Raw genomic sequence first — 14017 nt, forward strand, 5'->3', positions numbered from 1 at the left:
TAAAACTGGACAGAAGACATTTGAGAAAACTACAGACCAATTCCCTCATGAACACAAATACAAAAATACTCAGCCAATTATTAGCACATCTGATCCAGGAAAATGGCAAATTTCTCTTAAACGCTTTAATTATGCTTTAATCCTGAGGTGGGATGACCCCAAAGACAACAAATGGCATCTGATTCCAGTCTAAATGAAGTTCTGATATAACCGCAGAATTTTATTTAACTTTTCAAAGCTACTTTCAGAGAAAAGGCACAGTAGACAGTTTAATTTAGGAAATTAAGAAGAAGATTATATGGTTGTTGAAACATTAGAGAAGAAACATTAGGGTTAAAAGTCATCCACAGACTCATGAACGCTCACTCAAAGGGTGGTAAGTCTACCTTCTCGGTATCTAACAAAGAAACATAAAGTTACTAGCCTACACTAAAAAAACTCAGCTCAATTCTCAGTTTCCAAGATTATACCAAAGGCATAATCCCTAACCTGCTTTCTGAACATATATAAGCAGTCTGGTTTAAATACTTACCTTCAATCTGGCTAGTTTCTGAGCACGGTTTCTTCTTTGACTCTGAGTTCCCGGTTTTCTCATCAACATCCAGGAGAGGAATATAGTCTGTTTTTCCAACAGTTTCTCCCACAACATCATCAAAGGCCTCTGCCTCTAGTGTGGCAATGAAGTCCCGCTTTATCTCTCCCTCAATGTCTGGAGATGGCTCTGTTAATGCATCTGCAAGACTGAGGTCAGCCATTCTGCACCACTGCAACTGCCTGGTGAAGAGGAAAAAGATCTTTCATGTAACGAGCACTGCAAAAGGAAAAACATTTCTAGAAACTCTTGTCAATTGTTTGAAACAAACAAAAGAATCAAAATCTAAGATTTTACAGCTAGAAGAGGCTCCCTCATTTGAAAGATGAGAAAAATAAAGCTAAGAAATGGACAGTCTGACCCAAGGTAACTCACTGCTAGTTACTCTTTTCTCACACTTCTGGGGGTGGAGGGAGGTGGTGGTGGCAGGACAAAGCAATTGCAATTGTGTCCTTTCTATTTATAAGAAAAGTGAGGTGTAAAAAAACCCCACAATCAACATATCCAAAGCTATAGCCAGTAAGATTCAAATCAGGTCTTTACATAGTTACATTACTATCGGACAAATGAAATCAACTTTCTTGACCAAAGACTGTGAGTATGGATCTTATCTTGGAGTGAGTACCTGCTTCTTCATGAATCACTTGTGGATAGTCCTGTCAACCAAACTACTTAGCCCTGCCAGCATAAAAAAAAAAAAAGACACGTTTCCCTCAATTAGCTAAGGGAGATGGTCCCTCTCTGTAGTCACGTATATTACCATTTTTACAGACTACCAGCTTCTTAATTACATAATCTGCAGTTAAGAAGTAAATCTACTGGCAGCCATAAAAAAGAACGAGATCATGTCCTTTGTGGGAACATAGATGGGAAGCAGGAGGATATTATCCGCAGCAAACTGACGCAGGAACAGAAAACCAAATACCACATGTTCTTACTTGTAAGTGGAAGCTAAATGATAACTTACGAATACAAAGAAACTGCAGACACTGGGGTCTCCTGGAGGGTGGAGGGTGGGAGGAGGGAAAGGAGCAGAAAAGATAACTACTGGGTACTAGACTTAATTGAAATAATCTGGACAACAAACCCTTGTGACATGTGTTTACCTATGCAACAAACCTTCACATATACCCTTGAACCTAAAATAAAGTTAAAAAAAAAAAAAGTAAATCTATAAGCAAACCATAGGTGAATAGCCTAGAAAATACAGAAATAATGTAGTAAAAAGAGCCAAAGGGGCCAGGTGCAGTGGCTCACACCTGTAATCCCAGCACTTTGGGAGGCCAAGGCAGGAGGATCACTTGAGACCAGGAGTTCAAGACCAGCCTGGCCAACATGGTGAAACCCCATCTCTACTAAAAATGCAAAAATTAGCAAGGCATGGTGGTGGACACCTATAATCCCAGCTACTTGTGAGGCTGAGGTACGAGAATCGCTTGAACCTGGGAGATGGAGGCTGCAGTGAACCAAGGTTGCGCCACTGCACTCCAGCATGGGCGACAGAGGAAGACTCCGACTCCCCCATCAAAAAAAAAAAAAAAAAAAAAAAAAAGAGCCAAAGGCCTGCAATAAATTGAGCACCATTCAAATGCAGGGCATAATAGGAAATAAAGTGTGCAAGGTACTACGCCTGCTTTCAAAAAGTCTAACAGAAACTCCAAGAGACTCCATAGGATAAGTTGACAATATAAGCTATGTTGTTGACAAGGTAAATACAAGTCAAACAGATCCTTAGTTGCACAGTGTAATGGCTACTACTTGTGTTTGTCCAGAAATCTATTCTTCCTATCTCCCCTAATACAAACCAATCCCTACCCCTATAGGGTTTGGGACATGACTAGAGTTGGGTCAATCAGAAGTCAAGAAGAAGACAGTTGGAAAGGATCATTTATTGACTACACGCTGGAAGAAAAGTCCATGAGTGACAGCTATTTAGTTGCCCTGGTTGACTACTTCAAGTCTAAGTGAGCGGCCTTCATCTTTCTTTTGCCTAATTTAACCAATCTATTTCTGTTGTTTACAATGGAAGAATCTCAACTAATACACAGTCTTCCTCCAACCCAAACTTGAAGAAGTCAAAATATACTATTATTCAAGCCACTTAATTGTCAGGCTTTCCTTTCAAGCTCTTCTCCACCGTCTACCTCTCTCCAACAAATGTACTTAGGAAAAAGAAATAGAATTAAAGCAAGGAATATGGTCCTATCTTCCTTCCTTCCTATTTTATCTTCATCTTTGTTCCCACACACTCCTCTCCTCCCACTTACATGCTGTGAGGCTACCATGATTACAAAACATGTACAAAGCAAATACTTCCAGACCCTGAAAAATCAGAAGTCATCGTACCCCCAATTCCCAAATCCAACAAGCAAAGGGTGTTGCTATATATTAGAGTGGTGGCACAGAGGCTTAAGAATCAAGATCCGATACCCAAATAAGTACAGACAGGATAATTAAGGCCAGGGGCAAGATCTACATCTTCTAAGCAAGTGTCTAGAAAAAAAAGATAGTATGTGTTCAGTACTGGGAATGCTGGAGATAGTTTGTCTCTACCTATATGGAGCTTAGTGAAAACATTCATTACATATTCTTTATATTATCTAAGAAAAAAATACAATACCAAGATTTGGAAAGATACTAAATAATCAATTATATTTATATAGACTTCCAAATAAAATCTAAAAATTTCAAATAAATTTAAGCCTTCTTCCATGTGCCTAATTTTATGAGTTTTCCTATTTGAAATAACAACCTTAATTCCTCATCAATAATTTTAAATGATTATCTTTTCAAATTCTAGATAGTACCATTATACAAAAATGTAGTAGAAAGAGCTGTTTCTCTGATTTCTTTTCTTTTTGAGGCAGAGTCTCGCCTCACTGCAACCTCCACCTCCCAGGTTCAAGTGATCCTCCTGCCTCAGCCTCTCTAGTAGCTGGGATTACAGGTACGCACCGCCACGCCCAGCTACTTTTTGCATTTTTAGTAGAGACAGGGTGCCACCATGTTGGTTAGGCTGGTCTCGAACTCCTGACCTCAAAGTGATCCACCCACCTCGGCCTCCCAAAGTGCCAGGATTACAGGTGTGAGCCCCTGCGCCCAGCCTGCTTACTTTTCTTAAAGCAAATGTGATATTTAAATTTCCTGTGACTATACTAATGAGTTCCTAAATCATATCTTTTTATTTTTTATTTTTTTCAGACAGAGTTTCACTCTTGTTGCCCAGGCTGGAGTGCAACGGCACCATCTCAGCTCACCGGAACCTCCACCTCCCAGGTTCATGCGACTCTGTCATCGTATTACTTGGAATTTGATTAAGTTCATTTAGGTCTCAAAAAATGTCAAAAGATACGTGTGACCCAGATGTGGTGGCATGCACCTGTAGTTCTAGCCTTTCAGGAGGCTGGGACAGGGAGATTGTGACTAGGAGTTCCAAGCTATAGTGTGCAATGATCACGTCTGTGAATAGCCACCACAACTCCAGGTGTGGAGCCACGATTGCATCACTGCACTCTAGCCTGGGTGACAGAGCAAGACTCTAGTCTCAAAAAAAAAAAAAAAAGAAAAGAAAAAAAAATCACACTCTGAGCCAGGTGTGGTGGTTCACACCTGTAATCCCAGCACTTTCAGAGGCTGAGGTGGGAGGATTACTTGAGACTAGTAATTCAAGACCAGCTAGGCAACATACTGAGACCCTGCCTCTACAAAAACTAAAAAAAATTAGCTGGGTACGGTGGCATACACCTATAGTCCTAGCTACTCAGGAAGCTGAAGTGTCACAATCGCTTGAACCCGGGAGTTTAAGACTGCAGTGAGCCATGATTGTGATGGCACCACTGTACTCCAGCCTGGGTGACAGAGTGAGACCCTGTCTCAAAAAATTTTTAAAAATAAAAATAAAAAATAAATAGGGTACAGAGGCTCATGCCTGTAACCCCAACAATTTGAGAGCCTGAGGCAGCTGGATCACTTGAGGCCAGGAGTTTGAGACCAGCCTGGCCAACACGGTGAAACCCCATTTCTACTAAAAATACAAAAATTAGCTGGGCGTGGTATCACATACTTGTGGTCCCAGTTACTCAGGAGGCTGAGGCATGAGAATCACTGGAACCTGGGAGGTGGAGGTTGCAGTGAGCCGAGATTGCACCACCGTACTCCAGCCTGGGTGACAGAAAATTTGTCTCAAAAAACAAAAATTAAATTTAAAAACTTTTAAATAAATAAGTAAAAAACAAATCACACTCTGGCTGTTAACATTAAGGCCAAAAATAAATACATAAATAAATAAAAAAATAAATTTAATTCCATTTAGAAATATCTAATAACTATAATAAAGTTAAATCCAATTTAATCAGTCTGTTAGAAGAAAAATAGCGACAAGAGCAAATTATGTCAAAGAAAGACACGCACTGAGAGAGTTTAATAATAGATGTCATAAAGAAGCTGTTGAATCCTCTCCATAAAAAAGTAAATATGGGCTGGGCGCAATGGCTCACACCTGTAATCCCAGCACTTTGGGAGGCTGACGTAGGCAGATCACAAAGTCAGAAGATCGAGACCATCCTGGTTAACATGGTGAAACCTCCTCTCTACTAAAAATACAAAATATTAGCCAAGCATGGTGGGGGGCACCTGTAATCCCAGCTGCTCGGGAGGCTGAGGCAGGAGAATCACTTGAACCCAGGAGGTGGAGGTTGCAGTGAGCAGAGATCGCGCCACTGCACTCCAGCCTGGGTGACAGAGTGAGACTCCTTCTCAAAAAAAAAAAAAAACGTATTAAATTGTACAAAACTGTTATGATCAGCCATTCCAAAGCACTGGACATCAACAAACTGTAGAACACAAGTTGAGAAGCTTTGCATTCTCGAAATCTGCTCGAGCTTTGGTTAAGACCAGGAAGAGTCTATGGCCCTTTTGTCTAGAGCTGTTTCCACTCCCATCTTAGCCCACAGCTCAGTTTGGTCAGCAAGAATTACACTTTTATTAGTGTGATGGTTAACACTGAGCATCAACTTGATTGGAATAAAGGATGCAACATTGATCCTGGGTGTGTCTGTGAGGGTGTTGCCAAAGGAGATTAACATTTGAGTCAGTGGGCTGGGGAAGGCAGACACACCCTTAATTGGGTGGGCACCATCTAATCAGCCACCAGCGAACATAAAGCAGGCAGAAAAATATGAAGAGGCAAGAGGGGCCTAGCCTCCCAGTCTACATCTTTCTCCTGTGCTGGATACTTTCTGCCCTCGAACATCGGACTCCACGTTCTTCAGTTTTGGGACTTGGACTGGCTTTCCTCGCTCCTCAGCTTGCAGACAGCCTTTTGTGGGACCCTGTGATCGTGTAAGTCAATACTTACTAAATTCCCCTTTTTATAAACATACATATATATCCTATTAGTTCTGTTCCTCTAAGAAAACTCTGACCCCAGACTAACACAGACTCTGGTACCAGGAGTGGTTCCAGAGGAACAGAATGTTAAGGATGGAGTTCTTTTGTTGGTTTGGGGGTTTCTGGAGTTGGCTGCTTAATATGATTGATCCAAAAATGCTGAGGACTCTACTTCTAATAGCATGGAGAACATTCATAGTCCTTGGCGTGAACTGTTTAGAGAGTTATGCAAAATAAATGCATTTGACACTCCTGATTCACTGCTCATGAAAGGCAAGGACTTTAGTGACTCTATACATAATACCTTTGACCATATGTGGAAAACCAACGAACATAATGAAGCTGGTTGGTTGCTCCTAAGTTCAGTGAACAAAGTGATGAAAGAAAACGATGAACTCAGGGATTCTGTTTCCTGGCTTCAGAAGCAGATACTGAGTCTCAAATCTGCTAAGATTGCCCTGAGTGAGAGTCTTAGCTCCTGTTGAGAAAGAGCTGAAATTGTGGAAAAACAGACATAAGCTCTTATCATGCGAGTGGCTGACCTGCAACAAAAGATGCATGCACAGCCACCTGAGGTGTCTACTGCTAAAGTGAGGGCATTGATTGGAAAAGAATGGGACCCTGCAACTTGGAATGGGGATGTGTGGGAGGACCCTGATGAAGCTGGGGACACTGAGTTTGTAAACTCTGGTGAACTTTTTTTGCCAGAAGGAACAGCTTCCCCATCCCCCATAGTGGCAGCATAACCCCCCATCCCCGCCATCAACCTTTCCATCTTTGTCTACGGACATAAACCCTGAGCTGCCTGAGGCAAGAGTCATGGCCTCCTCTCAGGCAGTTGCCAGGCAAGATAATGTTGATTCTCCTCAGAAGGTACCGGCAACACCCATTTGCTTCTAGACCTATAACTCAAGTCCCACAGGTCCCTAGAGGTGAGGTTGAGAGTGTGACCCAGGAGGAGGTGCGCTACACTCAAAAAGAACTGTTCTCGGCCAGGCACGGTGGCTCACGCCTGTAATCCCAACACTTTGTGAGGCCGAGGTGGGCGGATCACGAGGTCAGGAGTTCAAGACCAGTCTGGCCAACATCGTGAAACCCTGTCTCTACTAAAAATACAAAAAATTAGCCGGGCGTGGTGGTGCACGCCTGTAATCCCAGCTACTCGGCAGGCTGAGGCAGGAGAATTGCATGAACCCGGGAGGCAGAGGTTGCAGTGAGCTGAGATTGTGCCACTGCACTCTAACCTGGGCAACAGAACGAGACTCCCTCTAAGAAAAAAAAAAGAACTGTTCTCTAATTTATATAAACAGCCATCTGGAGAACAGGCATGGGAATGGGTATTAAGGGTATGGGATAATGGTGGAAGGAACATAGAGTTGGATCAGGCTGAATTTATTGATTTGGGCCCACTAAGTAGGGACTCTGCATTTAATGTTGCAGCTCGGGGAGTTAAAATAAGGTTCTAATAGTTTATTTGCTTGGTTAGCTGAAATATGCATTAAAAGATGGCCCACTGTGAGGGAGCTGGAAATGCCTGATATCTCTTGGTTTAATGTAGAGGAAGGCATCCAAAAGCTTAGGGAGATTGAGATGGTGGAGTGGATTAATCACTTTAGACCTACTCATCCCAGCTGGGAGGGTCCAGAAGATATACCCTTGACCAATGCCTTGTGAAACAGATTTGTGAGGGTAGCACCTGAATCTTTGAAGAGCCCTGTAATTGCTCTTCTCTGCATGTCAGACCTAATGGTGAGAACCGCAGTCACTCAACTACAAAATTGAAATACGAGGGGAATAACTGGATTCCAAGGTGGCAGGGGCCAAGTAGCAGCACTCAACCATCAAAGGCAAGGTGGGCATAGCTACCGTAATGGACAGCAGAGGCAAAGTGACAATCAGAATAGTCTGACTCATGTAGAGCTCTGGCATTAGCTAATTAATCACGGTATTCCTAGAAGTGAAACGGACAGGAAGCCTACTGCATTCCCACTTAATTTATACAAACAAAAAACTTCTAGGTCGAATGGACAAAAGACTAATTTGAATTATAAAAAGAGAATCATGGCCCCTCACTCAATCCATTTCCAGACTTCAGCCAGTTTACAGACCCAGAACCCCTTGAATGAAGGGGAGGCCAGGTACCCTTGAGAAAGGACCCCACTACTTTACTGACAATTTATGCAAGTGAATCTTTCTCCCATCCTTCCCCAAGGAGACCTCCATCCAACCTTTCACTTTGGGGACTACTGGACACTGGCTCTGGGCTGATGATGACTCCAGGGGACTTAAAACATCATTGTGGTCTTCCAGTTAAACTAGGGGCTCACGGAAGTCAGGTAATTAATGAAGTTTTAGCTTAGGTCTGACTTACAGTGGGCCCAGTGGGTCCCTGGACTCATCCTGTGGTCATTACCCCAGTGCCAGAATGCATAATTGGCATAGACATACTTAGCAGCTGGCAAAACCCCCACACTGGCTCCCTGACTGCTAGGTTGAGGGCTATCATGGTGGGAAAGGCCAAATAGAAGCCCTTAGAGTTGCATCTACCTAAAAAAATAGTAAATCAAAAACAATATCACATCCCTGGAAGGTATGCAGAGATCAGTGCTACCATCAAGGACTTGAAAGATGCAGAAGTGGTGATTCCCACCACATCCCCATTAACTCTCTCATTTGGCCTGTGCAGAAGACAGATGGATCCTGGAGAATGATAGTGGATTATCATAAGCTTAACCAAGTGGTGACTCCAATTGCAGCTGCTGTTACCAGATGTGGTTTCATTGCTTGAGCAAATTAACACATCTCCTGGTACCTGCTATGCAGCCATTGACTCTGCAAATGCCTTTTTCTCTATTCCTGTCCATAAGGCCCATCAGAAGCAATCTGCCTTCAGCTGGCAAGGCCAGCAATATACCTTTACTGTCCTACCTCAGGGGTATATCAACTCTCCGGCTTTGTGTCATAATCTTATTTGGAGAGATCTTGATCGCTTTTCGCTTCCGCAAGGTATCACACTGGTCCATTACATTGATGACATTATGCTGACTGGATCCAGTGATCAAGAAATAGCAAACACACTGGACTTATTGGTGTGACATTTGCATGCCAGAGGATGGGAAATAAATCCAACTAAAATTCAGGGACCTTCTGTCTCAGTAAAATTTCTAGTGATCTAGTGTTGTGGGGCCTGTCGAGATATTCCCTTTAAGTTAAAGGATAAGTTGTTGTGTTTGGTCTCTCCCACAACCAAGAAAGAGGCACAATGCCTAGTGGGCATATTTGGATTTTGGAAGCAACACGTTCCTCATTTGGGTGTATTACTCTGGCCCATTTACTGAGTGACCTGAAAGGCTGCCAGTTTTGAGTGGGGTCCAGAACAGGAGAAGGCTCTGCAACAGGTCCAGGCTGCTGTGCAAGCTGCTCTGCCACCTGGGCCATATGACCCAGCAGATCCAATGGTGCTTAATGTGTCAGTGGCAGATGGGGATGTTGTTTGGAGTCTTTGGCAGGCTCCCATAGGTGAATCGCAATGGAGACTTCTAGGATTTTGGAGCAAGGCCCTGCCATCTTCTACAGATAACTACTCTCCTTTTTTTTTTTTTTTTTTTTTTTGAGACGCAGTGTCACTCTGTTGCCAAGCTGGAGTGCAGTGGTGCGATCTCGGCTCAATGCAACCTCCGCCTCCCAGGTTCAAGCGATTCTCCTGCCTCAGCCTCCCAAGTAGCTGGGAATACAGGTGCGTGCCACCACATCCAGCTAATTTTTGTATTTTTAGTAAAGATGGGGTTTCACCATGTTGGCCAGGATGGTCTCGATCTCTTGACCTTGTGATCCGCCCACCTCAGCCTCCCAAAGTGCTGATTACAGCTAACTACTCTCCTTTTGAGAGTCAGCTCTTGGCCTGTTACTGGGCTTTAGTGGAAATTGAATGTTTGACTATGGGTCATCAAGTCACCATGCGACCTGAACTGCCTATCATGAGCTGGGTGCTTTCGGACCCATCTAGCCATAAAGTGGATTGTGCACAGCAGCATTCCATCATCAAATGGAAGTGGTATATACATGATCGGGCTCAAGCACGTCCTGAAGGCACAAGTAAATCACATGAGGAAGTGGCTCAAATGCCCATGGCCTCCACTCCTGCCACCCTGCCTTCTCTCTCCCAGCCTGCACTGATGGCCTCATGGGGAGTTCCCTATGATCAGCTGACAGAGGAAAAGAAGATTAGGGCCTGCTTCACAGACGGTTCTGCATCATATGCAGACACCACCCGAAAGTGGAGAGCTGCAGCACTACAACCCCTTTCTAGGACATCCCTGAAGGACAACAATGAAGGGAAATCTTCCCAGTGGGCAGAACTTCGAGCAGTGCACCTGGTTGTGCACTTTGAATGGAAGGAGAAATGGCCAGATGTGTGATTATATACTCATTCATGGGCTGTAGCCAATGGTTTGGCTGGATGGTCAGGGACTTGGAAGGAGCATGATTGGAAACTTGGTGACAAATTTGGGGAAGAGGTATGTGGATGGACCTCTCTGAGTGGTCAAAGACAAGATATTTGTATCCCATGTGAGTGCTCACCAACAAGTGACCTCAGCAGAGGAGGAGTTTAATAATCTAGTGGATAGGATGACCCATTTTGTGGACACCACTCAGCCTCTTTCCCCTGCCATCGCCCATGGCCAACAAAGTGGCCATGGTGGCAGGGATGGAAGTTATGCTTGGGCTCAGCAACATGGACTTCCACTCACCAAGGCTGACCTGGCTACGGCCACTGCTGAGTGCCTAATTTGCCAGCAGCAGAGACCGACACCAAGCCCTCAGTATGTCACCATTCCTTGGGTGATCAGCCAGCTACCTGGTGGCGGATTGATTATATTGGACCTCTTCCATCATGGAAAGGGCAGAGGATTGTCCTCACTCAAATAGACACTTACTCTGGATATGGGTTCGCCTATCCTGTATGCAATGCTTCTACCAAGACTACCATTTGTGGAATGCTTTTTTGGTTTGTTGTTGTTGTTGTTTTGAGAAGGGGTCTCACTCTGTTGCCCAGGCTGGAGTGCAGTGGCACAATCTTGGCTCATTGCAACATCCGCCTCCCGGGTTCAAGTGATTCTCCTGCCTCCGCCTCCCAAGTAGCTAGGATTACAGGCACCCGCCACCACACCCAGCTAATTTTTGTATTTTCAGTAGAGACAGGGTTTCACCATGTTGGCCAGGCTGGTCTTGAACTCCTGACTTCAAGTGATCTGCCTGCCTCGGCCTCCCAAAGTGCTGGGATTACAGGCGTGAGCCACCGCACCCAGCTGACTCATGGAATGCCTTATCCACCATCATGGTATGCCATGCAGCATTGCCTCTGACCAAGGCACTCACTTTACAGCTAAAGAAGTGCAGCAGTAGGCTCATGCTCATGGAATTCACTGGTCTTACCATGCTCTCCATCATCCTAAAGCAGCTGGATTGACAGAACAGTGGAATGGCCTATTGAAGTCACAATTACAACGCCAACTAGGTGACAATACTTTGCAGAACTGTGGGAAAGTCCTCCAGAAGGCCGTGTATCCTCTGAATCAGCGTCCAATATAAGGTACTGTTTCTCCCATAGCCAGGATTCACAGGTCCAGGAATCGAGGGGTGGAACTGGAAGTGGCACCACTCACCATCACCCCTAGTGATCCACTAGCAAAATTTTTGCTTCCTCTCCTGCAACATTATGTTCTGCTGGCCTAGAGGTCTTAATTCCAGAGGGAAGAATGCTGCCACCAGGAGACACAACAATGATTCCATTAAACTGGCAGTTAAGATTGTCACCTGGACACTTTGGGCTCCTCCTCCAAGTCAACAGGCTCAGAGGGGAGTTACAGTGTTGGCTAAGGTGACTGACCCAGACTATCAAGATGAAATCAGTCTACAACTTCACAACGGAAGTAAGGAAGAGTATGCATGGAATACATGAGACCCATTAGGGCATCTCTTAGTATTACCATGCCCTGTGATTACTGTCAATGCAAAACCACAACAGCCAAATCCAGGCAGGACTACAAATGATCCAGACCATTCAGGAATGAAGGTTTGGGTCACTCCACCAGGAAAAAAACCCATGACCTGCTGAGGTATTTGGGGAAGGCAAAGTTAATACAGAATGGGTAGAAGAAGGTAGTCATCAATACCAGCTATGACCACGTGACCAGCTGCAGAAATGAGGACTGTAACTGCCATGAGTATTTCCTCCTTCATTTGTTAAAAACATGTTTGTGTATGTATACACATGTACTAATATCTTCACTTTATATTCCCTTTTCCTTTATCATGTGACATAAGATTTATTGATTTCATAACAGCATTTAAGTATTATTAACTTTATGTAATAGTATTTGGGTTGGGGATTGGTGTGTTTCTGGTTGTATGAAGGATAGTTTTATTACATTAGGTGTAATTATGACCTTATTATTGTCTTTATTTTAAGATTACATATGATCTCAGGAGATGTGTATGGGTTCAAGTTGACAAGGAGTGGACTTGTAATGTTAATACTGTCAACTTGATTGGACTGAAGGATGCAATATTGATCCTGGGTGTATCTGTGAGGGTGTTGCCAAAGGAGATTAACATTTGAGTCAGTGGGCTGGGGAAGGCAGACTCAACCTTAACTGGGTGGGCACCATCTAATCAGCCACCAGCGAATATAGAGCAGGAAGAAAAACATGAAGAGATGGGCCTAGCCTCCCAGCCTATATCTTTCTCCCGTGCTGGATGCTTCCTGCCCTCGAACATCGGACTCCAAGTTCTTCATTTTGGGGACTCGGATTGGCTCTCCTTGCTTCTCAGCTTGCAGACAGCCTACTGTGGGACCTTGTGATCATGTAAATCAATACTTAATAAACTCTCCTTTGGAGATATATCCTATTAGTTCTGTCCCTCTAAGAAAATCCTGACTAAAACAAGTAGTGTGGGGCTCGTGACAAAAACTGATAGCTTTGCTGCCAAAGGGGCTCCTGTGGCATGACAGAGCTGTTGTCCACAGCAAATGCCATCTCACACTACTGGAATTATAAATTCCACTATTTGAATAACTACTGCCGAATTCAGGATTTAGCAGCTTTTCTGAAGGAACCATAAATAGGAATTCAATGGTTCCTATAGTAGGAACTGGACTTGGTAATCCCAGCCTGTAATCTCCCAGCACTTTGGGAGGCCAAGGCGGGTGGATCACTTGAAGCCAGGAGATTGAGACCAGCCTGGCCAACACAGTAAAACCCTATCTCTACTAAAAATACAAAAAAAGAATAACTAGCTGGGCACTAATTTTTATTATTTAGATGGTATGCACCTGTAATCCCAGCTACTCAGGAGGCTGAGGCAGGAAAATCGCTTGAATCCAGGAAGCGGAGGCTGCAGTGAGCCAAGATCACGCCACTGCACTCCAGCCTACGTAACAGAGCAAGACTCCGTCTCAAAAAAAAAAAAAAAAAAAAAAGTTCCTATAGTAGTAGTGGCACACCTGTGACCCATTTACAACAGAAGAATGTGGGTGGGAAGCCCTATTCTATGCTCGTCCAGCCTACTTTACATATAAAGTATTATTGTAACTCCAGATCATGACAGGGAAAATGCTGAGAAATGAGTTCATTAAAGAGCTTTTAAAAGCCTAACAGATTATAATGTCAAAGGGTTCCATGAAAAGCAACTATTCAGTTGCTTTTACTATTCGGTTATGCCATTTCCCTATTCTATCTCTGACAACTATTATTAGTAGTTATCCTTTGGGAGCTGTTATGAACCAAAAACTAAAAAGGATGTCTGTAACTAGTTTTGATAGAGGCAGGAGGCAAACAAATGTCTAGGCAGACAGGGGCGGGTCCTCAGTGAAACCCGAACTTTAATCCGGAAACTGTCCTGGGTAAATCCTAAGATCGGATTAAGAACCTGCCTTCCCGTTTGGCATGATTGATCCCCATCCTTCACCTATTTAACCTGTACCTACCCTTTCCTAATTGGTTTTCTACACTGTCCTGCCCACCTTGGAGTGGT

General features: G+C 43.8%; 1 protein-coding gene across 50 annotated transcripts in view; it reads right to left on the reverse strand.

Moving 5' to 3' along the window:
• Positions 1-14017, reverse strand: part of MAP4 (microtubule associated protein 4) — a 232064-nt gene that overhangs the window by 147218 nt on the left and 70829 nt on the right. For all 50 annotated transcript variants that reach the window (XM_054681795.2, XM_063805704.1, XM_054681804.2 and 47 more), the window contains exon 2: positions 533-774. In XM_054681795.2, the coding sequence (XP_054537770.1) occupies positions 533-755 (223 nt within the window). In that variant the 5' untranslated portion in view covers positions 756-774. The remainder of the gene's footprint in view (positions 1-532; positions 775-14017) is intronic.

This window comes from Pan troglodytes, chromosome 2 (assembly GCF_028858775.2).
Source record: "Pan troglodytes isolate AG18354 chromosome 2, NHGRI_mPanTro3-v2.0_pri, whole genome shotgun sequence".
In the NCBI taxonomy this organism is placed as follows: domain Eukaryota; kingdom Metazoa; phylum Chordata; class Mammalia; order Primates; family Hominidae; genus Pan; species Pan troglodytes.